This window comes from Zonotrichia albicollis, chromosome 1 (genome assembly GCF_047830755.1).
Source record: "Zonotrichia albicollis isolate bZonAlb1 chromosome 1, bZonAlb1.hap1, whole genome shotgun sequence".
Lineage (NCBI taxonomy): Eukaryota > Metazoa > Chordata > Aves > Passeriformes > Passerellidae > Zonotrichia > Zonotrichia albicollis.
Genome location: NC_133819.1, coordinates 49,946,460 through 49,969,882, shown reverse-complemented (window position 1 = coordinate 49,969,882; position 23,423 = coordinate 49,946,460). Strand labels below are relative to the sequence as shown.

Genomic DNA, 23,423 nt, shown 5'->3' with positions numbered 1-23,423 from the left:
CACAAAACCCAGTGTTTCTGTACGAAGGGGACAGCCTCCTTTTGGTTGTGTGGGTTTGAAGCCCCAAACACTGCCAGTAGCTGTGATGTCCCACCCCACAGTGCCACTTTTCAGCCTGCTGAAGTGAATTTGTACAGTCTCTGTATAGCACAGGGTCTGTATGAAATGGGGGCCAAGTTAATAGGTTAACAAGGGAAAGGAGAGGAAAGGGAGATGATATCCCAGTCTTGACCCCAGTGGGAAAATTCTGACCAGCCTGCTGTAACATGTGGTTTCCCTAGAAGAGGATGCTACATAACTTTTATCACAGAGTAACAGATCAATGTCTGGATGTCACCATCACAAAAGCACTCCTGGTATTCCCCCCATTTTTTTCCTCTCCTAATTTCAACATGCAGCTGGCAGTTTCAACTTTAATTTCTAAATCATTAATCTCCTACTCTATTTTGACCTTATCATGTTAAGACTTTGTATACATCATATAATGTGTATACTGTTTGCCATTCCCATTATCTGTGATTAGCCAAGTTTCACACACAGAAGGAAGTCCAAGTCAAATGTGTAATTGAAGAGCTGTTTATCCCCATTTGTTTATTAGTTTTCCCAAACTCCCTGGTAAAGTGAATACTGTGAATACAAACAGATGATGCTGCAAAGGAGGGCAGATGTTCTAAAGCAGAACTGGGCTGGCAGTCTAAGCTAAACACTTTTTAGCTAATATTTTTAATATCAAGGTGTCTTCTACAAGAATTGTGAAAGTAACAGGACTATCTTTTCTCCATAAACTTGTGGGCAAACTGGATGACTTGCACAAAACCACATGCACACACTTCCTTTCCTGGTGTTTTTGTAACTTGAGTTTTATTTAAATATCTCCAAAGCATTATGTTAATGTACACTTTCTTGTGGTTCATGAATAACAAGTATTTCTAAGTCTCCAATAAGATCCTTGTACAATTTGTGTTTGTAATGATATTTTGAGTCTCATTTTTACACATTCAGTTCCTGGGACAAACAGAATTGACTTTTCATTTAGAATGATGCTACATGGAACTGTACCTTTCAGTTAAGCAATATTTTCAATGGATGTTCCTGTGTTTATTTTTCAGCATACTTCCATGGGATTACAGGTTATATGTTTTAGTTGAGTTAACAGTCTCCCTAAAGTTGCTTGGTGTGAAATCCATTGTTGACTTTTTCTTTTATAACTGCTTTAAAAAAATAGTTTACAACAGAAATTTTGAGTCATTTCATGGTGTAGAATGCATTAAAAGCATAAAGTCATGCATGTGTCAGAGACATATTTACAAATCTGTACAGTTTCTGTCATTTTTATTTACTGTGGCTCTTGCCAGGCAACAAGATTCTACTCTTACCCCTCTGAGGTCAGCCTCTCCAAGATAACCCACAGCCATTGTCCAAAAATGCTTTGTTTTGCTTACCAGCCCTGAGATTGATGGCTGCATGTAAGATGGGCCCAATTCTGCACTCCATTTCATAAAGCCTACCTTCCATGGAGTTAGAGGTGATTACCACTGCAACTCAAGCCAGAGCATGGAATGAACTCCACCCAGGCACCTTTTCTTACTCTTAGGCTAAGGCTGAATGGCAGGTGAATTTATTTCTGACCTGCAGATTATTCACAGTTGCCGGATTTCCTCTTGTTCATTCAGAATGTAAGGAGGTCCTCATACTATACTCACATGAACTAAGCTAAGGGATTCTACAAAACATGTTCCCCTCTCTTCCTGTTCATTTTCAGAACTGTTGGAGATGGAATGTGCTGTTGGAAAAGCCTCAGTACTTTTGTACCAACACCCTGTCTAAAAGCTGAATACATTTTATCAACCAGATGCAATTTATTTCTTTCCCAGGTCTGCTTTATCTTTCAAACCACAATAAGAAGTATGGCAAAGGGGCTGCCCATCTCCCAGAGCCAATGTCCACGCCTCCAGCCAATGCAAGAGCAGAATGGTGAAAAATCAGTCCTTCCACAAGTATTACACATGGCTTCAGCTGCCAGAGGTACTACTGGCTGTGAATTAAAGTTCAGTATCTTGGTCAGTCAACATCGTGTTCAGAAAGCAGCCGATTTTATAGAGGGTTCCCCTGGAGAGTGCTTTATCAATGTTTGGCTCTGTGATGAGAGGCTACTCATCATAACACCTGCATTCCAAGGTGCTCTGACTCCTCTCCTGCTCATGCTCAAGGAAGAATGGCACTTACAGTATTCTCTGAATTCCAGGGAAACATCATCATTTCTACAGGAAGATTAGTTATGAAGTGAAGAATGGCATTTCTTCACTAAGGCTAAAAGAACACCTTCCAGAAAAGTAGCATAATGGTCCAACATTTGTGGCTTGTTAAATTCACAACATTGAAGAAAATTACCTTAGTAATTATTGCAATACTACTATCCATTAAAGTCTGGCAGCAAATAGTTTTTCTTTTTAAGACACATCAGGTAATAATTTGTTATGGTGGTTTATCCTGACCAGCTTGGGCAGGTTCTAAAAAAGGAACAAACACCAAGTGTGTGGTTGCTCCAAAAAATCCTTTTTCCATTCTTCTCTCCTTCTTTTCCTCTTCCACTGAGAACAGACCAGAGGTCTGACCAGCCCTACCATCACATTATAGCCTGGTAACACAGAAATTAATCAATTAATTTATTATTAATAGGAGCAAAACGTAAAAGCGGAACAAATTGAAGGTGTGCTACTGAGCACACTGTGTCCTGCTGGTGTCTCCAAAAGATCTTTGTGATAAAAATGTACAGATTCTTTAGCTCTGAAAAGTCGAATATGCTAGACTGCAATTTCAAAAGGATGAAATCTTTTCTGTCTTCTATGTTCTTCTAGCATTCTTTTTTTCTTCTGCTTTCTGCACTGATGGATTTTAGCATCCATGAGTCAAGTGATTCTTCTAGCATCAGTATGTTCTTTCTTCTGATCTCTGCCAAAAGGCCCCTGGTTAGACTTTCTGCATTTCGATGTGCTGGTGGTGGTAGTGGTGGTAACAGTGATGTTTGGGCTGACACCTTCCATTTAGTTTATAAACAGAATTTTTCTGCTGCCTTTTTTTGAAAAACCACACTGCCAGAACAGCTGCAACCAGTAACAAGCAGAAAAGAATCACTATTACTGCTATGATAGCGCCTTTAGTGGACTTGGGACAATCCTCTCCCTCACATGGCTCAGAAGTGGGGCCAGGCTTTTCTCCAAGGCCCTGGGTGAGATTTTCTTGCTCAGCTAATTCCTGGGTCGCTGTGTCAGTAATGATGTCTGGAGCTGGTGCGGTGGTTGCTACTTGTTCTGGGTAGGTGGTTGTGTCTCTTGGTTCTGTGTGTGGAGCATGATCAGAGGGGCTGACGGTCACAGAGGTCTCTGACATGGATGTTGTTAAGCTGCTGATGTCAAACAGCATTGTTGTAGTGGGCTCCTGAGTCACAGTTTCCAGAGATGTAGCCGGGTGTTCCCACACAGCATCATCATAACCCCCGCTGATGCTGAAGCTCTCCAGACCACTCACTGATGTAGGTGGCACCGCTGTCTCTTCAGCCCCTTCATCACCTGCCGCTGTTGTTGCTGCCACAGTCTCTGTTAGACCTTCCTCTGGAGCTGGGCTGCCATTTCCTGATTTTCTTACTTCCACGTGATTTGGCTGGTCAGTCGTGAGGATGATGTCATCTTCTGTTCCCATGGAACCATCGACTTTATCACCCTCTTCATCATCCTCCACCACCTCTTGTGTTACTGGGTATCCATCCAACCACGACTCGTCAGTGATGGCAACCGCACCCATCGCTGTCTTTGTATCATTGGTTGTGAGGATGGGTCCAATGGGGAAATCCTCACTGTCATAAAACATTTTGGCACCAGGTTCATCATAGACTGTCTTCACACCAATGTGGTTATCACCTTCAGAAAACTGTGCTTTAGTGGAATCATCTGTCTCTTTCTCTGGTTCGGGCCCACGGAAAGTTTCTGATGGAAACCAAAACAAGTTTTTTTGGCTGAGGAGTGACACGGGGGACTCAGTTGGTGCCCTGCTTCCCTTTTCAGCAATGTCTGTGTGCTGAGTAACCCCACTGGTACTCCCAGTTCTTCCTTCCTCTGAAGTTTTACTGAAGGAAAGCTGTATTTGGTCCTGCTCAGTTTCCTCTTTGCCATTGCCGTGGTCATTCTCAGCAACAGGTATTGATCTGTCATCGGGAAAGTTATCTTCATAGTCAATGTGTGCCTCGGTTTCATCTAGAAAAATTTTAAAAAAACCCTCATAAGCCAACATTTCATTCTCTGTCTAAGCACTGAGCTCATTTATTACAAGAATCCAAGAAGAGAGGTGCAATGTGAAGTGTCTTCTAGGCAGTATTTGTCATTCTGTGCTTATTTGAAAAGGGCACGGTCCTTGAGCTGATACTCAACTTCAAGGGTTTTGTTTAAAAAAATCACAATAGGTGTCAATGCTAACTGCTAATGTCTTACCTTTCCAGATTTAAAAATTAATATAAATAACTCACTGTCTGCAGTTAAGGACTTCCTTTCCTTATTGTTTTCTCAAACCTTTTATTTCCCTAGTATGACTCTTTGCAAGATTTGAGGAAAAAATTTCCTCTTATTCAAGCAAGAAATGTGTGTGGAGAGAAAGATATAGCAAAAATTTAATCAATTACTGATTGGTAATAAAAAGAAATGCCTCAGACAAAACTAGAAGTTTTACAGCAACTTCATCCCTTTTGAGACAGATGATTTTAAAGAATTATGTTCAGTACCTTATGCTCAAGATATCAAGGCAAGTTCTTATCAGTATCCTGCTTTTCTTCAAGCACCTTGGTGTTATGGTGGTACAATGCCTGGAGCCAGAACAGGATTTCTTATTTCTTAAGAAATAAGAGCTCTTCAGAGCTGGCTGAGGCAGACTCCACCACCAAGGCTGACACTGAGTTCTGCTTGTTTTCATCTGAAGAAAGCAAGATGCACCCTGCAAGGCTGGAAAACTCTGTCTCAAACACTTAAAGCCTAACACCTAGTTAACATGATAATCCTGTCTGTCAGTAATCAACTCTCGGGCTTCCAATTTTAGGGAATTAAATGTTGCCACTGAGAAAAGAGAAAAAACCGAGCACAGAACAAAATTGGTAAAAAAAATGAGTGCAGCAGTGGGGTAGACTCATTACAAAGCTTGAGTTTGATTTAGAAATACTCAACAGACCTACCACTGATAGCAAAATAGACTTGACTCAAAGCACAAAGCTAAATGTTTGAATTTGAATGGAATAGTGCGTTGTACTTAATATTTCTTCCACTATTCTAAAGCCTTAGCTCAATGAAAAAATTTCCAAACTAGACAGGGTGGTTGATTTTCAGTTCACACAAATTTTACTCCATAGAAAGTTGATGTAATTTCTGAGATTTATGCTGGCATTAAAAGTCATAAAAAATAGCGCCTTGGGATGTGGAAAATAAACTGAATCATGGTGAGAATTTTTCTTTTTAAGAGGGTGTTTAGTCTTTTATGAAGACAGTGAAGGAATAGACCTGGCATGACATAGGAAACAAGGAATTAATAGGAGAACCTGTTTTACAGATCACTGCATTTGTAAACCCTTATCGTCTTTTGCCTTTTTACAGTCAACCGATTTTGAATTACATTTTCATCTGGGGCCCACCTCAATTTCCGCCTGAGTCACATTCTCCTTGGAGACTGCTTCCCAGACTTCTGGCAGAGCCATATTTGGTCTGCTCTTCAGAAAGATTAGAAATATTGTCAAACCAGTCTGACCAAAACCACTTAGCAGTGATACAGCTCACACCAGCTCACTTTTTTGCCAGAACAGCTTAAGCCAGGTGCCAAAATAGAATGAGCATTAGCAAAAGGTATTTTCCTTGGAATAGCATCTGGGTCTACCAGAAACCAAGGCAGTTGTGCTGAGGAAACCCAAATGTGTGTCCCAAAAAGCCTGCAGAGAGTTAATGCCTCTGTGAAAGCTATCATGCTGTAGAGCTGGACGTTCTTAGCAGGTCCTCTCATCTCACAGCAAGTGCCAAAAACAGACCCCTCTCCCTCCTGGTCCAGTGTTCTCATCTGCCTGTGTAATCCTCCAGATCTTCCCCATCCTCTCCAAAGCGGGAAAAAACTTCTGTCTCATTCAAGGATGATTTAACAGTCAGGGGAATAAAACTCTTAGAGTGGAAATCTTCCTGGTAGGCCTCTCACTTTTCTAATTAATCCTGAAATCTTTTCCAATAGTATTTCAGGCTTGCAAATGTATGGAGGATAACTCTGAATACTGGGGCACTTTAGCAACATATTCGTGAAGCTCTGCATGGCCCTATCCATCACAATGCAGCATATCTACTGACAGCCAAACATTAGTCTCACTTTGTCCCTTCTCTTGCTTTCACTTTAGAGTTTTTCTACCTGGCTGGCACTTTCTTTGCATGAAAATGGTGCCTCAAACTATTACATTCTCTAATAATCCAGACTCCTGCTAGAAGCTGATACCTGGCATGCCTGCTTCACTAAAGTTCAGTGTGTTTGAGGAGAGCCTATAGGTGTCTGTGACATGTCCATGAACTGGAACATCACAATGTGAGAAGTCACCGTTTACCAACCGTTATGGTAATTGTGTTATTTTTGTAATTGAATCATCACAACAGTCTTTCCTCACCTCTGTGTCTCTTGTAACCTCTCTTTTTGCCACTCATTCACTTTCCACACTACAGTAATCCAGCTGAGGTTCAAACAGTAATTTTTATGTTGTGGTGAGCAGGCACACACATCTGCACACACAAATTACATCCACATGCTTGTGTTGTTTCCTCCAGACCTATTTTTTAGTTAGCAGTGTGAATGGGCAGCTAGTATTCATCTCATTGACCAGTATGTGTGAGCAGATCATTGATGAATGCTTAACAACTGTTGTAACAGGCTTTTTAGAGATTTTGAAGCTCTTTTCCTTCAGTGTTTCTCCTGCCTTGTGGTTTCAGCACTTAGGAGAAGGTCCTATGGAGGCACATCAGGAAAAAGCACGTGCTTTTAAGAAAGTGCAAATCCTCAGTCTATCAGAACATATTAAAGGTTTGTTGAGCCATCAATAGAGTCTCCATCAAACATGCTGCCTTTGGGCATGATCCTGCCTGTGGAGAAATGAATTGGTGTTTTCTTAATGCAGAGCTGGGGGAAGAAAAAGCCCATTGTAGTCTAAAGAGATCCCGAGATTGGAGCTCATTATGCACTGCTCGTCACCACATAAGGGAGTCTTGTTCCCTCTCACAATCAGATTGTGGCCCAAGTTGTAAAGCTGCTCTAACATATTTTCATATTCAATCTACCCTATTTGTAGAGTTTATAGCAGAGACTATCAACATAACTAATGTTAGCTTACGGGATGCCAAAATGAAAGCAACTATTGAGCTCTCTAACCATCAAAGGAAACACAGACACCCTTACTCTGGAGTTTGATTTATATGATCCTGGATTGACTTACACAGTAATAATACTCTATTCTTTCTTTCCGGGCCTCAGACCTTCAAATGGGACTTGGACTAAGTATTTAGTGACTCTGTGTTACCATGACAATATTTTAAGTCCACCATAAGTTTGATTTTCTGGGAGCAGTTTGCACAGCTTTTTGCTCACCTCCTCAGCACTTTCCTGAACTTCCCAGTTCCCTAAATTTTAGTGTTGGTACTGAAGAGCAACAACAAACCTGATTCAGCTCCACCTCTTATCCAAGTAGTTGTAACTGTTATTTATATATATATATTTTTTAACTGCTAGCAATTGATTTTAAAGTGATTGCATCTTTCTTTCTATCTAGGCAGGTCTGGTTTTATGAAGAGCCAGCCTTGAAATTAATTTATCCAAGATCAAAATCTTTCTATATTTGGTCGTTGTTGCACCTTGACCGTATCATCTTCTGGCAGACTCAAGGATCAGTGAGTTTTAATTCACTGTCTGAGAGATTACTGAGTCTGAAATGAGAACTTTACAGCAGGAGATGCTGAAATGGCATACCACCAAAGATGTGAAGCTCAGTTAAAAGGTAAAATCCTTTTAATTATTAATTAATCCTGCTTGAGAAGCATCCAGTTCTGTAGAGCTCTCATCTCCTTCAGTTTTTTATCCTAATGAAAACATTACTTTTTTTCCTACTGAAAACAGTAACCAAACACAGAGACAGACAAAAACAAACAGCCTGGTCTTCCACACTCCAGGATCAGTTTAATTTTTTTTCTAGATAGTATATTGGTATCCAAGCTCTATTTTGAGTGTTGCTATTTTGGGCAACCATAAAACGCACTGCATATTTTATGAGTATTTTTGGAGTACAGGAAATTGAAACCTGATTCTATATAGACCATCATTATAAATATTTGTACTCTATAAAACATCTTTAGTCTAAGAATCTCAAAGTAGCTACAGCAAACATTAACAAGATAGCATCTGTCTTTAAGGATGGGAAGGAAAGGAGCATGTACACTGAATTGCCTAAGATAAGTCATATTTGTGAGCTACAGCATTTCAAAGAATTATCCATTTATTTTGGATCAGGCACACGAATTTCTCTGTAGTTGACCACAGTATGCTAAGCAGAGATTGTGCCTTTTGTCTTTTACAATAGCTATAAGAAAGAGGATAACTTTTATTCCAGCAGAAAACCTGCTAATATAAATAAATAACCCATCAATTTTTTTTTTCAACTTATTCCATTTGGCAGAATCCATTCATACCAGATCAATACTTTACATTAATCTAATACAACCCCTCAGTGACAGGCCTGAAAAGGGAACCAAAGTTTGTCATAACAATTGTTTTGACAGGCCACAGACATATTTGTTGCTGATTATATTTGTCTGTCACAACTCTTCCTCTGCACTCACAGAATGAACAAAAAAAAAAAGCATTCTCAAATAAGATCAAAAGCCGGAGACATTTTGTTTGACTCCCCACATTAAAAATAAAAAACCAAAAATAAATGGTGCTAGCTAGTCATGCTTACAGACCACATGAATGTGAGCCAATATAATTCTTGAAAACTCTGGAAGTAATGAGTTGTTGAGCCAGGCAACAAGCCTGGTAGCTGCAAATTAAGTGGTCAAAGTCAGCCAAATCCTCCTTACACTGAATCTGAAGGATGGTCCTCAGTCTGGAAAAGCTGGACTACCTCAGAACACACTAGCTGTGTATCCAAGGGATGTCATTGGAGAGATTCCTTAGATGTGTAGAAGATATGGACTCTCCTGCCACAAGCATATAGCTGGGAAAACCCAAATAATCCAGGGAAAAGGACAGATACATGGCATTCTTCTGAGCCAGTTTCAGGGCAGAGATGGAACATGATTTCCCAGCCATCTCATCTGCCCTCCCTTTGAGGGAGCAAACCCTAGAGAATGCAGCCTAATGCAGTCCAGCCCTGAACCCTGCCACTCAAGTGTTGGTATTAATGCTTCTGATATTGAGCTCATGGTTTATTTTGGGAAAAAAACAAACAAATGTCATTTAGTAATTGTCAGTTTAATCTCTGTGCTTGCAGGACAGCCACAGCATGGAACATATACATCTGCTTTCAGACCTTACTACAATGTTCTTCAGGATATATTTTGTGAAGCAAATGCATTCTCTTTACAGAAATTAAAAAAAAAAAAAAAAGGCAAAATCCATGTATTTCCCTGTTCTCTCCTTAAGGTTGCTTTGTTGGGCTAAATATCCCTGAGCTTTCAGCTAGAACGCAGCGCCTTTTCATGACAAGGAATTACAGGAAATAGAGTCACTTTTTCTTTTAAAAAGCATCTTAATTAAAAATTACTGTCTATTACCTGGTGTGCACAATGTACATTACAGTCATTTGTAATGTACTACTTTCCTAATTTCCATCATACTTCATTGTATCCAGAATCTACTTAAATTTCCATCATACTTTACTGCATGTGAAATCCACTTAATATAAGTCCAAAATGATTTTGTTCAGTTATTCCCATAGCCACGGTTTCCCATGTATTTTGCATTATGTGACTATTTGATTGTATACATATTTTTAAAAATTTAATTTGCAAATCTGCTGACTGTGTGGCTGTACATTTATATCCCAGGTGCCAGAATGGACTGTATCTCTTCTTGCAGGATCAAAACAGAGAGGAAAGATGATCACAAAGAGACTTCAAAGAACATTTAACTGCTATATTTAGACACTGCTATGATGATAGTTCTCCATATTATGTGACTCCATATTTGCTCTGCATGAGCAACTGGGAATGTAAAGCCAGTCTGATGCTTTTCCACAAACAAGAAAAGCATACAATTATTGCTGTTTATTCTGATATTCTGCCTGGACAGCTGGGTATTATAATGGGGCAGTTACCAAGTAGAATGATGTTACTCAAGGTGTAACATCCACAAATCCCAGCAAGCTTTATGAAATTGGATAAATGTCGTCACTCTTCCACAGATGAGGTGGAGTAAGCAGGATAGGGCAGTACAGTGACTTGTCCCTAGCCTCAGAGACACTGCAAGATGTAGGAACTGGCCTTCTATCTCTCGGTGCTCTGACCAGAGCTTTTTCCTGTGGACCCCTTTTGTTGGAGTAAGAGCATCGGGACCATTTTACGCTTCCCAGTTGCTCACCCAGCACAGATGCAGAGCAAGGGCACTGTATCATCTTACCAGGCTCTAAACATAGCACTTAAATGTTCACTGGAGTGGCTGCATGAACATCTTTCCATTGATGTCAGCCAGCCAGGACAGGAGTGGTCCAGTCTGCCAACAGAAATATAAATTCTCCATTAAGTCCCATCATTAACCCTCATGGTAGGGAAGGTGCTCTCTTGCCTCAAAGCACTTAAAAATCAGTCTGTGTGCTGACTTCTGGAGTACTTAATAATTGTTCTCCTGTCTCCTATGACCCCAAAATATCAGTCAACTCTAAATCAGGTTCCTTTTAATTAAATTTTCTTTTTTGTTGTTGTTCTTTTTCACTGGATTCTTACTTTTTAAAAAATAATTAAACCTAGTATCACACATTTTAATCATCCTGTAAAGTCTTCTTTCTTAAGGAATTATGATCAGGAGGATTAAATACATAATTATTACTTGAACAATTATTGTATTTTCTGTCCCATGTCCTTAAAACATTTGAAAAACATTAATCAGAGGAAGCCCCCCAGCATGAAGTCTACATTTAAATAATTTTTAAAATCATAATCTACAATATCACATCTGCTCCCAAGTTTCAGTGTTGATGTTTGTGATTTTACAGCCATGCTTTCCTATTTTTTAAAAAAATATTTTCCTCTCCCCTGCAGCTGTGTGAAAGGCTCGGGAAAAACAGGAGAAATAGATTATTTATCCAGAGAAAACAGTGAAACACAGACAACTTAAATGGCCTGATTCTTTCCCTTCCTTATTTTGCTGTAACACAGCTTTATGTCTGTGTGTGATGAAGATAGCATTTCCATTAACCTCAGTAAAGGAAAAAGAATTATCAATTTGGTGCAGATTATAGGGGATTCAGACCCACTGGGTAAGTTGAAGATGCTCCTGCTTATTGTAGGGGGGTTGGATCAGATGACTTTGAAGGTTCTTTCCAACCCAAACTGTTCTATGATCAGATACAAATATTTATTTCTTTCCTTTTTCCCTCCATTCTTCTTCTATGTCCTGCATTGTGTTGCATAATCATCTGAACTGCTGTTTGTAAAACAGTTTTGGAAGCTTGAGAAAAATGCTGGGGCTTTCATTCTTTGTTTTTTTGTGTATCTATACTGGTTGGATGGGTTTGAGAATCTGGTTCCCTAGTGCACAGACATGACCTATTTCTACGAAGAACAAGTTTGACCTTTTCTCATGATTATCCACTGCCTGATGGTATATTCATGAGTAAAAATAACTCCTTGCAAACCTCCAGACATTAAGGAATATATAGGTTCTGAAATAGATATACTAACTCCAGCCCATAAAGATAACTCAGCTACCCAACAGCTGCTCATTCCTTTGCTTAAAATTTATCTGTTTTGCCAGAAACCTTACTTAAAAGATGTGATAGCCTTCTCAAAAAAGAACTAAAATTTTGTGATGACCATTCTTAAATACTGGGAAAAATGGTGGGTTTATGCATTGAACAAGGTAACATGAGAAAGCAGAATTCAGATTACATGTAGGTCTGAACTCATGGTACTGTTTAGCCTATGTTTAAAGAAGGGCAAAGTTAAAAGACTGCTGTAGAATTTAACTAACACATAAAGGTGGTTTTTATTGAGGGTTTAAATTAAGGAAATGCCATTTTACAATTTGCTTGGGGGTTTTGTGGTTTGGTCTTTTTTTTTTTTTTTTGAAAAATCTTTTCTCGAGTCAAGTCATTTGGTAAGAAAACCCACTTTCACTTTTTTTAATGGAGTAAATATCTGGGCAACTACTCTTGCGTTTGCAGACAAAAATCCTGGAGGCATGGTGCAAGATAGAAAGCGTTTGCCTGTTTATTGGGGCAGATTAAGAGCAGTTTTTTGGCTGGGCTGACCTTTGACGCAGGCCTGGACCTGGCCGTACCACTCGCCGCAGCTGTCGCAGAGCAGCGTGAACGCCGACTCCTTGTTGCCCATGGCATAGCCCTGGGCACAGACGTACAGCAGCTCGTCCCCCATGTCAAAGCCAGTGTGGCCGTGCAGGATGGTGTGGGGGAAGGATGGTGGGTCCCCACAGGGCTTGTCTGGAAGGAAAAAAGAGATTACATTGTAAAGACTTCACAATAGTCTTTTAGAGCCGTGCTAAGAGCAGTGCTAAGAGTTTTCCTGAGAATGAACTTATACACGTCCACAGAAGTTGTACATCTCATCTGTTTCATGCCCTTGTGTCCTTTCACAATTATTTCCAGCTGTAATTACCCATTACAGCTGGAAGATAAAAACTGGGCTATAATTGCAATGCCACTGCCGTGATGGTCAACTACCGTCTGACAGTCATGCATTTACAAGGGCCTTGTTTCAAACAAGGCAGGGTGCCAGATCACAGCTGTCTTCCCTGCCTGATTCTACAAAAGTTAACAAGAGCTTGGGCAGGTTGGGACTGGAATGCAACAATTTGGACACAGTCATTTTTCTTAACCACAGAAATGCTGGTGGGATTGTTTAAGACCAGCGCTTTCATCTCTTCTACACGGTAGGAAACCAGCAGAGGCCGAGCAATGGCTCAATCCGCACTCACAGAAAGAAGAGGTCCAGGTGAACACCACTCAGTTTTCAGACTATCTCTAATCTTCCACTCTTTCTCAAATCAGGGATCTTTCCAGATATTCCAATCTCCCTTTTCAGGGTAGAGACACCCTAAAATAAATAGTGACTTCGGCTCATCAGCTTAAGAACACCCAGGGGTAACATAGCTCTGCTGTCTATGAGAATCTGAAGAGCTAAATTTATAGCAGGGCATAAAACTCAAAAAGATGTTTGATAGTATTTTTGCTGACAGCATTAGAAGCCAGGGAGAAAAATTACTATGAGCAAAATCAAAACTGGTTTTTGTTGCATTAAAGAAGTGTGGAGAGGAGGCAGGCTGACAGCTGACAGCTGCCACCATCAGTGTAAACTGAATTTTAATTCTCTTTTTCAGGTTTGAATGATGTTGGCCATTGTTAACAACGTAGATCAAGATTTTCTAGAGAACTTTTGAGCATTGTGGATTCTCTTTCCTCAAAGACCTTCTTCCCTGTCAAGAGTTCTTCACAAGGGGTTTGCAGTGTCCCTTTTTCCTCCATGTTTTTTACAGCCCTTTTCGGAATAGCTGCCTCTTGGTTACAGAAAAACAAAACAAACAAACAAAAATATAATGCAAGAACATGGATTTTACCAAGAAACCCAAAGGCAAAGACTGCAGTGTTGGTACAAATTATCACTTCTATGTTCTTTCTCAAATCTGGGAATTTTTTCCAGTGGCTCTAGAACCCTATTGACTGTGCTAGAAAAAAAACCAGCTGTTTCTCTTTACTTTGTCTAGAAGATCCAAAACCTTCTTTTGTCCAGATACAGAACAACCAAAATTAAAAGGCTGTGAGTTCTGGTAATTATATGGGATAAGGGAAACATGGGGCTAGGTCTATGTTTTAGTATTGATCTCTCCTGTTGAAATAGTTTGCTTTGGTGCAAAAACTTGATTGTTTACCTGGTAAAGCAAAGATGATGTTCCTTGAAAAGACTTTTGTTTGGAAGCTGAAAAGACTCCAAGACAATGTTCCTAAACATGCAGAAGAAGAAACATCTTCAAAGAGCACCCTTGCTATTTTGCTAGAGTCTACTTTTAGGGCATCATCACCACAAGATCTTGCAAGCAAGACAAGTGTTTCATTGACACAAGTTCATGTCCAGGGTTTTTCAATGGGCAATAGGCTTGACAGAAAAGCCTTTTCAATCTCCCCTCTGCAAAAACTCATGCTTTCCTGCTTTTGCCCAGGGACATTTTGCAAAACACTTGTGAGTCTCAGGCTGCAGCTTTTCCCATCATCTACCCACTTCTGACTCAGGCATAGGTAAATACATGCTTATTTAGAAATATGATGTATTTATTTTTGCCAGTCATTTACCTTGTAGTGTAATGAAAATCCTATGATAAACATCCACACTGTGTGAAAGTTCCTTTGGATCGGGCTTTTGGAAATTGTCTGAGAGACCTGACTAACCACTTCTCAACTTGGTATACTGAAAAATATCTGCCACTAATATCAGGGACATGCTACTGAAGTCAAACTTTGAAACTTGTTCTCTGTACTGTACACACACAGAGGCGTATATATATATACCGTCTAACACCTTCAGAAGTTAGTGGGAGTTATGCACACACACACTGACAGAAAAAACAAGCTTTTGAGGCTACACAAAGCTCACTTTATATAGAATCTTATGGAGGTTTGACATCCGAGGAAGTGAGGAGCAGTTAGCAGCTAATGCCTTTCCTCTGAACTGGCCGGATGAACGGAGATTGATGTGGATGAAAGGTATAAAAAATTATTTTATTGCCTCATAGGAAGGCTACAGAGCCTTGCGTTTCGGGTACTTTATTTATGTAGCTACTTCCATCCCTACAAATGGGAGCTGTATATCTGTTCTGATGAAAGTATTGATCCCAAGGCTGTATGGGCTGTATGGAACAATTACACATCAGAGAGTATTCTTATCTACAAAACATTGCTTCTTAATCCTGTTGCCAGAGGAAGCAGAAAAGCAACAAATTAGTTAACTATGGCAAACGCATTCAAAAAGCACATTATAACCTTCCAGGAAAGAGGAAAGCCAAAGGGATCTTTACAGTAAAATTTGACAACAGACTCGGTAACAGAATTATGAACCCCTGAAAGAGAGATCTGGCTGATGCATGAGCAGAAAGAAAAGCAGAGATTTTAAAGATGTTCATGGACTGACACTGTGGGGGGAACTCTTGACTCTCTCACCTGAGACTTTGTAAGGTCATGCATGGTGACAGCATGTGAGTGACAGCATGGACAAGCATAAGTGAAAGCTGATACACTGCAAAGACAAACTCAAGTTCCTACAACCATTTTGCTGCTGTCCTCTCCTGCATAAAATGTACAGGAATTTTCCAGGTTACAGCATCTTATGGCTCCTCATCCTGCTGCAGTCTCAGTTGCTATGACAATTCCTGCTCAGCCTTTTGCCAAACCTGTTCTTTCTGGCACACGTACAGAAGTGACACTGGCACAGCAACTCATCACACCGAGCCACTTCTGGGGACAGGCTCCATGTTTTTGTGTGCAGCCTTTGTACCAGGGGCTGGAAGAGCATGGGCTTATTTGGAACAACAGTGTGTGCTCAGTGCTGTCGCTGAGGCCATTTTCTTGCTGGAGGAGAGGAGGCAGATCTGGGCCACGGAGCGTGACAGAGGGTGTGTTGGCAGCAGCCTGTCATGCAGAGGAACAGTAGTGCTCTTTGTTGAGGTGACCACAGGGGCTGCTTGCAGAGTTGCTGTTGGGTAGATGAGGGCTGGCTCCTCCATCCATCTGGAGCACTGATTTTTCCCTCATCTGTCCTCCCACAAACCTGCATATTTTCTTGCTACTGGCTGAAAGATTAGCCCAAGTCATGGTTCCCAGTAAAAAAGCTGGATCTGCTTGATACTCAGGGGCCATCCAGCAGAACATCAAGCAGGTCCCATGCTCTGCCTGCTTATGTCCAAATCATACCTTAAAACTGAACACTTGGAATTGGTTTCTGGACATTGTGACCCTTCCAGAATTTTCTACATGTTGACATTGAGGTCAAACAGATAACAGGCCTCCATATATTGATAACTGACCTCCAATGAGAGAGGGTGGATTGAGCTTCAGAGCAAGACAGCACTGCACAGATATAAGGAAATTAGTTAAAGTTCACAGGAGGTCCTCACATCAGCAGTAATTTAGCACAGATTGTGTCCTGGAGTGAAAGTCACCACACAGTCAAGAAAGAGCTCAATATGCATGTGCAGAAATCAGAGCAGAGTCAACATCTGGTAAATGCATGGGAATAAGTGGCACAGCAAAGATATATATGGGTGTTGAGCACAGATATGTTAGGGCTAGTGACAGCTGTGGTTACAGACCTCTTAGAGACTCAGTAACTATTTTTTACATGAGACTAAAGAGATCTCCTGTTAATTGAGTTAGCATATGCAGTAATGATTGGCTTTTAGGAAAAATATCTCCTCAGAATAGTAGCTTTAAACCCAGAACACATGTGGAAGGGATTTTGTGACAGGTGATTTCTGGCAAAGAGTTGGCACGTGTCATTTTAAGAACATAGTAATTCTCCTCCCCAGTCCAAATTACACCAGAAGCATCTCCTTTATCTGAACTATAAGCATTCCACTAGTCTGCAAAGATTATTTTGAGATGCCTTGATAAAATACTGTCTACAGAAAGGATAGCCTAAGATCAATGCAAAAAAATCAACATGAAGAAGATGCAGACTGCAGCTTCCACACCACCTGGCAGAACCAGGAATTTACTGAAATCTGATTATCTAGAATTGCTGCTTTAACTGTGCACCACACTCTGAAAGCTGACATGAGACATCCCCTTTGACATAAAACATCTCCCATTACAACCACTCAATTCAGTAGAGCTTTTCCAGAGCGGCCACTGGATTTTTTAGGATGTCATCTTGTCATTAAGAAATTAGAAAATGCAACTCCTAACAGTCAAACCTGTGAATGAGATGAGTGAGGATGTTTATTTTGCTTCTTGATTGCGGAGACCCTAAAGTGTATGGAATTTTTCTGTTTGGACAGAAGCACTGAGTATGAAGAGTCAAAACTCAATTATAGCCAATGTAAATGTTGCTTGTAAGCTACCAATGCTAGGATGCCAATGCCTCTTACATCAGACAGTGTCACCCTGGTTTTTTAAGATTTTCTAAACCTTCTGGTGTTGACATTCTTTTGAACTTTCTCACAAACTTTCTGTAAATAACTCATTGTTTTGCATTCCTTTATGGAGGAGGAGAGAGTTGATAGACTGTTGGCTTGACCAGTGTCATTGGAGAGGTGTCACTGTCACCCTCCAATCCGCTGAAACTTCTGTAAAACTATGAATGTTGGAGTCAGAAAATAAACTACCCTTTTTTTCCTTTCACCTTGAAAACAGTAGTGTGCTTTTGTTCTTTCGTGTCCTATGACACGAAAGACAAGACAGGACTTGTGGGACTTTATTAGTTCAAGGTACATCACCAGAGAAGTGGGAATTAACTGTCAGCTATATGCAAAGCTATGAAAAATAAAGCTGTAGCACTAAAAAACATTGTATCTACAACAAAGCATGACAAATGCAAATAAATAGTTCAAATATTACACAAAGCAAACTGTGGTTTGATTGCTCTTGTAAAGTACAGTTCGTGAATTTGCTGTAAAGAATACACTGATTTCTTTTTTTCTTACTGCTGAAAAAGGCTAACTAAAATATGTACACAAGCCATCAAGCTTTGATGGATATCTGGAGCCAGCAGTCATATTTTAAAACGTTGATTTGCATTGATGCTGTACTCTACTACAAGTTGCTGCCTGTTTAGTTTTCTTTTGGTGGCAGCAAATCAAAGCCTTATGGAACAGATCTTATTTGTTGCCTGTAAATAACAGTGGGTCACTGAAAGAAAGAACCACTAAAACCTGGGGGTTATTAACAAAGAGATCTTTCCTTTGCTGCAGGAAAAAAATAAGAAAGAAAACCAAAAAGATTATATATACTCATATTGAATTGAATGGTATGTGTTATTACAAAAAATAAGGCAGGAAAAAATTCAGTTTTCTGATTTTCTTGTTTTACCTACTTTATACTTTAAGGTATTTTCTTATGAACTCTGATAGAGATACACACTCTGGGTGCCAGATCTAACTTAGGTGTGATACTGCATTTTCAAAACTGGCTGAATCTAATATATTTTTAGACATTTTTTGGCACTCAGGGCCTAAAAGGGAAATGTTCTCAGCATATCCTGAGCTGGTACAGAGTTGCTTTAGACTTGCTGACTCTAATGGCTGCAGCAACTCTCTTGCTGACTCTAATGGCTGCATAAAACATGTGTTTATGAGAAGCTGAGAAGACACATTTCTCTGTGCTGTACAAACTGCAGCTATACTCAGAGCATTCATGAAACATTACAGCTACATCTTTCCTTGTCAAACAGAGCCCTTAGAATCAATTCCCCATAAAAGATAACTCTTAGTCTCAACAATTGCTGTGATTCCTCTGTGTGTACAGATCAAAATCCATTTCAGAAACAAACCAAAAAACTGTCTCTCTCTTCAGGACTTCTATTTGCAGAAGCCTGATGCTGTGAGCACACCCAGAGCTCTTGCAGCATCTGACTGCTGCCCTGGTGTAGTGGCATGCTGAGATGTGTGCTTAAGGAATTTCACTCCACTCGTTTGCATGGGAAAGGTTAATTGAGTGAAGATCAGTTATAAATCAAGGGATAAGAAGTCAACTTGGTTTGTACTAGAACTTTCATGGTGTTTTGAGATGCATTCCGCACAGTCCTATGAACTGAAGGTAGAGTTGCAGGGAGTTATTAATGTCAGCTTAATTTCTGAAGTAGAGGTTGATTGTGACAGTTCCATCTGTCTGTTTTCAGCCTACCAATCTGTCTGAGCCTTTGGCTCTTCTCAGCCAAGTCTGACAAAGAAGGAAATAATAATAATGAGCTGTCTGCTCTTTATTAGTTGGGTGGATATAAAAGAAATGAAAGGGCTTGAAGAAATTAATATAGCTCTCAGTGTAAGAAACCTGGGATTTATAACTTCCAGCAGGGCAAAACAACTTGCCATTTGCATTTAACTATAATGTACTACTATATTATAATTGCAAATGTATAGATAAAAAGGGATGTCCACTTTTCTAAGACTAAAAAAAAAATATTCATGAGGTTTCAAGTAAGAAACAACTTATTAATCCAAACTTAGATGTGTAGTTATTAGCTTATGTACATAAGATCAGAACAGATATGCTGTGTGTGAGGTTGCGGTGCAGAGTTTACTCTTGCTGCTTCTTACTGGATATTTGCTAAAACTGGAAGTGGCATCCCTGAGGATGTTCTTTCATCAGCCAACAGCTCTGTGTGTTACTGTTGTAATGCTAAGGCCGTTTCCTTTCCAGATTTTGCTCTTTTCATACCAGCTGTAAACCAGGCTCTGCCACACAACTTCACTTAAGTCTTTCTGTTCAAACATCGGCTTTGCATCCCAATTTTTTTATATATTTAAGGAAGAGGGAACCTTAGAGTCATCCAGAAATGTTTCTGTGTGTAAAGGTGTTGAGAGAGTAGTTAAGAATTGGAAAAGTACAAGGTTGTGGCACATCCTAAGTCTTGCACCTGCAAGATAGCGTGTCTTTAGGCTTAGTTGTAGTATGATAACAAATAGTGAAAGAGACATGAGAAAAGAGAGATGTAACCCCTAAGGAATGGGGAAGAGCTGATGTTGTAGTGTGGCCAATGGACAGTGTTAATTGCAGAATATTCATGAGCTTATTACTTGCTGTATAAGTGTCTGATGCTCTCTTCAATAAATGAAGCTTGCTGATCTCACACTGAGAGTCCCAAGTTTTCCCTGCACCCAACAAATAGCTCATCTCTGACATAAAGGCTGCTTGAGTGCAGTGGGATGATCATCCCTTTCTGTCATCAGAAAATTCCCTCTCTTCTACAAAACAAATTCTTCACAACTTGTACACTCTTTGCAAATTATCTGAATTCCCCCAGAGTTTAAAGCATGCAGTTTCTCAGTCCCATGTAGTGCTCTTTTCCAGCATAGCCTTGTCTGGTTATGTTCTTGTCTGCCCCTTTACTGTGAGCAGCAGCCAAACCCAAAAGGTAAACACAGTTCCTTTTCCCAGATCCAACATTCCGGGTGGAGCAGGTGGGGGCACACAGGGGAGCACAAGGGCACAATGGAACAATAGTGGCCAGAGCAATGATTTCAGCATCCCACAGCTGTCCCAACCCACTGCAAGGTTTTTTTCAAGGGGGGGCAGGGGGGGATGATGACAAAAGAGGTTTGAAGGAAGACAATGAGAGAGTTTTGCAGATGTTTACAGGGAGCTGGTCCTATGTGTGAGGAGCAGCATGGAGAAAGCACAAAGGTGCTTGTGTGACCACATTAGCAACTGGGTGACAGGGCTGGCATCGCTCGCAGCAGCACGGAGCCTGGAGTTGATATCACTAGGGTTACTTGAGAGGATGGCCAAACTCTGCTAAAGTCATTCCTTCTAAAAAGAACAATTTGGTGTACATCAAATATGCATCACCTCTGCCACATTTCACTTCAACCATATTTTCATCCCCACTCCTGCCACTGACAGTTTATCAGAATGACCCCCTGTGCTGGGAACTTACTGTTTCTCAGTAAATGCCATCAGCTTACCCTTGCTGTTCTTGGAAATCAGATGCAAAACTCACTGTGGCCATCAACAATCTCTTTCAAGGGTTCCCAAATTTCTTTATGTAATCTTTATGTAATCTTTATGTAATTTCTTTATGTAATCCCAAATTTTTTTATGTACCTATTAGTAACAATTTACTTTTTGCCTCCAGAATTCATTTTCGTTTGTGGGTTCTGGAACTTAAATATTGAAAAATTTAAGCACTGACATAAATTGGAAATAATTTGGTTTTCAGAATCATCTGGGATATATCAGCGTCCCTAGCAGCCTTGTCAACACTTGTTAAAAAACACCAAAACCAAACCAAATTTAAACTAAAATGAGGTTTAAATGAAGTTATTTGAATACAAATGTTGTATACTGATATACAACAGGGTGGTGTGTTGCAGCTGGGAACCTGTGTTACAGTCAGCTACAGTGCTGAGTAAGGGACATGCTTCAGCCATCTCCATTAGATTGGTGCCAGATATATTCCTTTCCATAAAGTATGTTCTGTGAGCACCAAAATGGGTTCTGCCAGGTCAGTAGTGCTGTTTGAACTCACTAAACTGCAGCAAAGACAAAAGACAATGCAATTTATTTGCTGCAACCAATGTCTTTGCAGCAGTTGGCTCTTGCAGTGAGCGATTACTACAAAGATTAATCCCTTAACATTCCCCCTTTCTCTCTCAGCAGCAGAAAAATTGAAGGCAAAACTTTAAATGTTGCAAGACAGTGATGACTCTATGTTATTTCAGAAGTATAGCAGTGCTGACCTTCATCCTTTACACAAAAAGCATCATATTGGTCATTCACAAAGGGATCGGTTTCAATTTTAACATCAATGGCTTTCACGCTCTGCTGTTTGCTGCCCGTCTTTCTGCATATAATTGTCCTAAAATAAAGAAGAAGAAGAAAACAATAATCAGAAATCTTCTGGAGTTGTACATGCAGGTAAAATTTGGAGATTTTTTTATCAGAGTAGTCAGGCTTTAGCCTTAGCTGTTACAGCATTGGCACATAAAGTAGTAGTGTGGGAAGATCTATGAAAAAAAGCCAAGGGAGAAATAGAAGTAATTAGAAAAATGTTTGCTGTAGATCAGTTCAAGGCATAGGGAGCAATAAAGGATGTTTATCTTATTATGTTCTGTAATACCCCTAAATATCAGACCCATGCCCAGAGTAATTAAGTCAATATTTTGGTCTCACAGTTCAGCAATATATATTCCCAGCGATGGCACCTGGATAGAAATGAATGGGAAACTCAAGATTTGATCTGAAATTTTATAAATTATTAGCATTTACATTAAAGAACCATTAAGGTTGTATATTTAACTGCTCAAAAGCTAACACAGTCAAACTTAGAAAATTCAGCTTGGGTCCATAGAAGAAAAAGAAGAAAAACAGCTTTTCTTTTTTTTTTTTTTTAATAACAATTTCATACTTTTGAGTAAACTCCAATTCTTCTGGTTTGGTACTCAGCAGTACCTAATCTGTTGTCCCTGATAGGCTTGAAGAAAGGTATTAGGTCTGTATTGGGTTTTACAACCCTGTGGATGCTGATGATGAAGAGTTTGCTAATTATCTCTTCTCTCAGCTGTACTGCCTGCTTAAAACTAGCAAATGGAAGAGAGTTGTAGAAAACATTGGTTTTACTGTTAAATTCAAGGTTACAAAGGCTGGGAAAGTAATTTCAGAGCAAATTTTTGCAGCTGGACATTAATGGTGTGGGTTTATATTTTTGTGGACAGCAAGATTGTAGAAGTGTTGCACAGTCAGCTATTCTAGTGAAAGGAAGATAAAAACACTTTCCACAGAACAAATCCTTCCAGTGGAGGAAATTTATAATTTTGTATTTTGCAATGGTTGAACTAATGTGCCATCAGTCCTCCACTAAATCTGAGGAATAAAAAAAGATTTTAAAAAATCCAATAATACAAAAGACTCCAAAATAAAGAAAATAAAATGCCCATTAATTGAGAGTGAAAAAGATCCAGTGGAAACCCAGTATTTGATCATGCACTTAAATGTTATCTAGAGATTTACAGAAATAGGCTGAATTATGGTTGTACAGACTATTTTCATTTGGGCATGTGTTAGCTTTTGAGTAGTTAAATATGTAACTTTAATGTTCTTTTAATACAAACAAACAAAGTCAACATGAAATGAGCCGTATGGTGGTGGTCACGCATATGCACCAGAATGGTTCCTGCCACACTTCTCCTCTGGAAAACAACATGATGTCATTCCCTGCTGAAAGCCCCTTTACTTGATTTAAAACCAAATTTGTTTCCTTTGTATAGAAAGTTCCACTTGATTTTTTGAGGGGAAAAAAATAATCCCTTCAAAAAAGTCCCTTTTTAAGGACAATATTGTCCCCACAAGTTTTAAATCCAGTTCTCTCATAATTTAATGGATTTAAAGTCTGTGACCTCTAAATCAGTAATTAAGCAGTTAGACAAAAGCAACTTGACCTGCTAAAATAAGTTCAGATGAGTAGGAGGATCAGGACATCAATTAGAAATGTTCTATATGC

General features: G+C 39.7%; 1 protein-coding gene across 1 annotated transcript in view; it reads right to left on the bottom strand.

Annotated features, from left to right (window-relative positions):
- Positions 1-578: 578 nt before the first annotated feature.
- SUSD5 (sushi domain containing 5) overlaps positions 579-23,423 on the bottom strand; it is a 42,405-nt gene continuing 19,560 nt past the window's right edge. The window contains exons 3-5 of the mRNA XM_005485906.4: positions 21,664-21,782; positions 12,515-12,703; positions 579-4,250 (exon numbers count right to left, since the gene is read on the bottom strand). Of these exons, the coding sequence (XP_005485963.2) occupies positions 2,971-4,250; positions 12,515-12,703; positions 21,664-21,782 (1,588 nt within the window). The 3' untranslated portion in view covers positions 579-2,970. The remainder of the gene's footprint in view (positions 4,251-12,514; positions 12,704-21,663; positions 21,783-23,423) is intronic.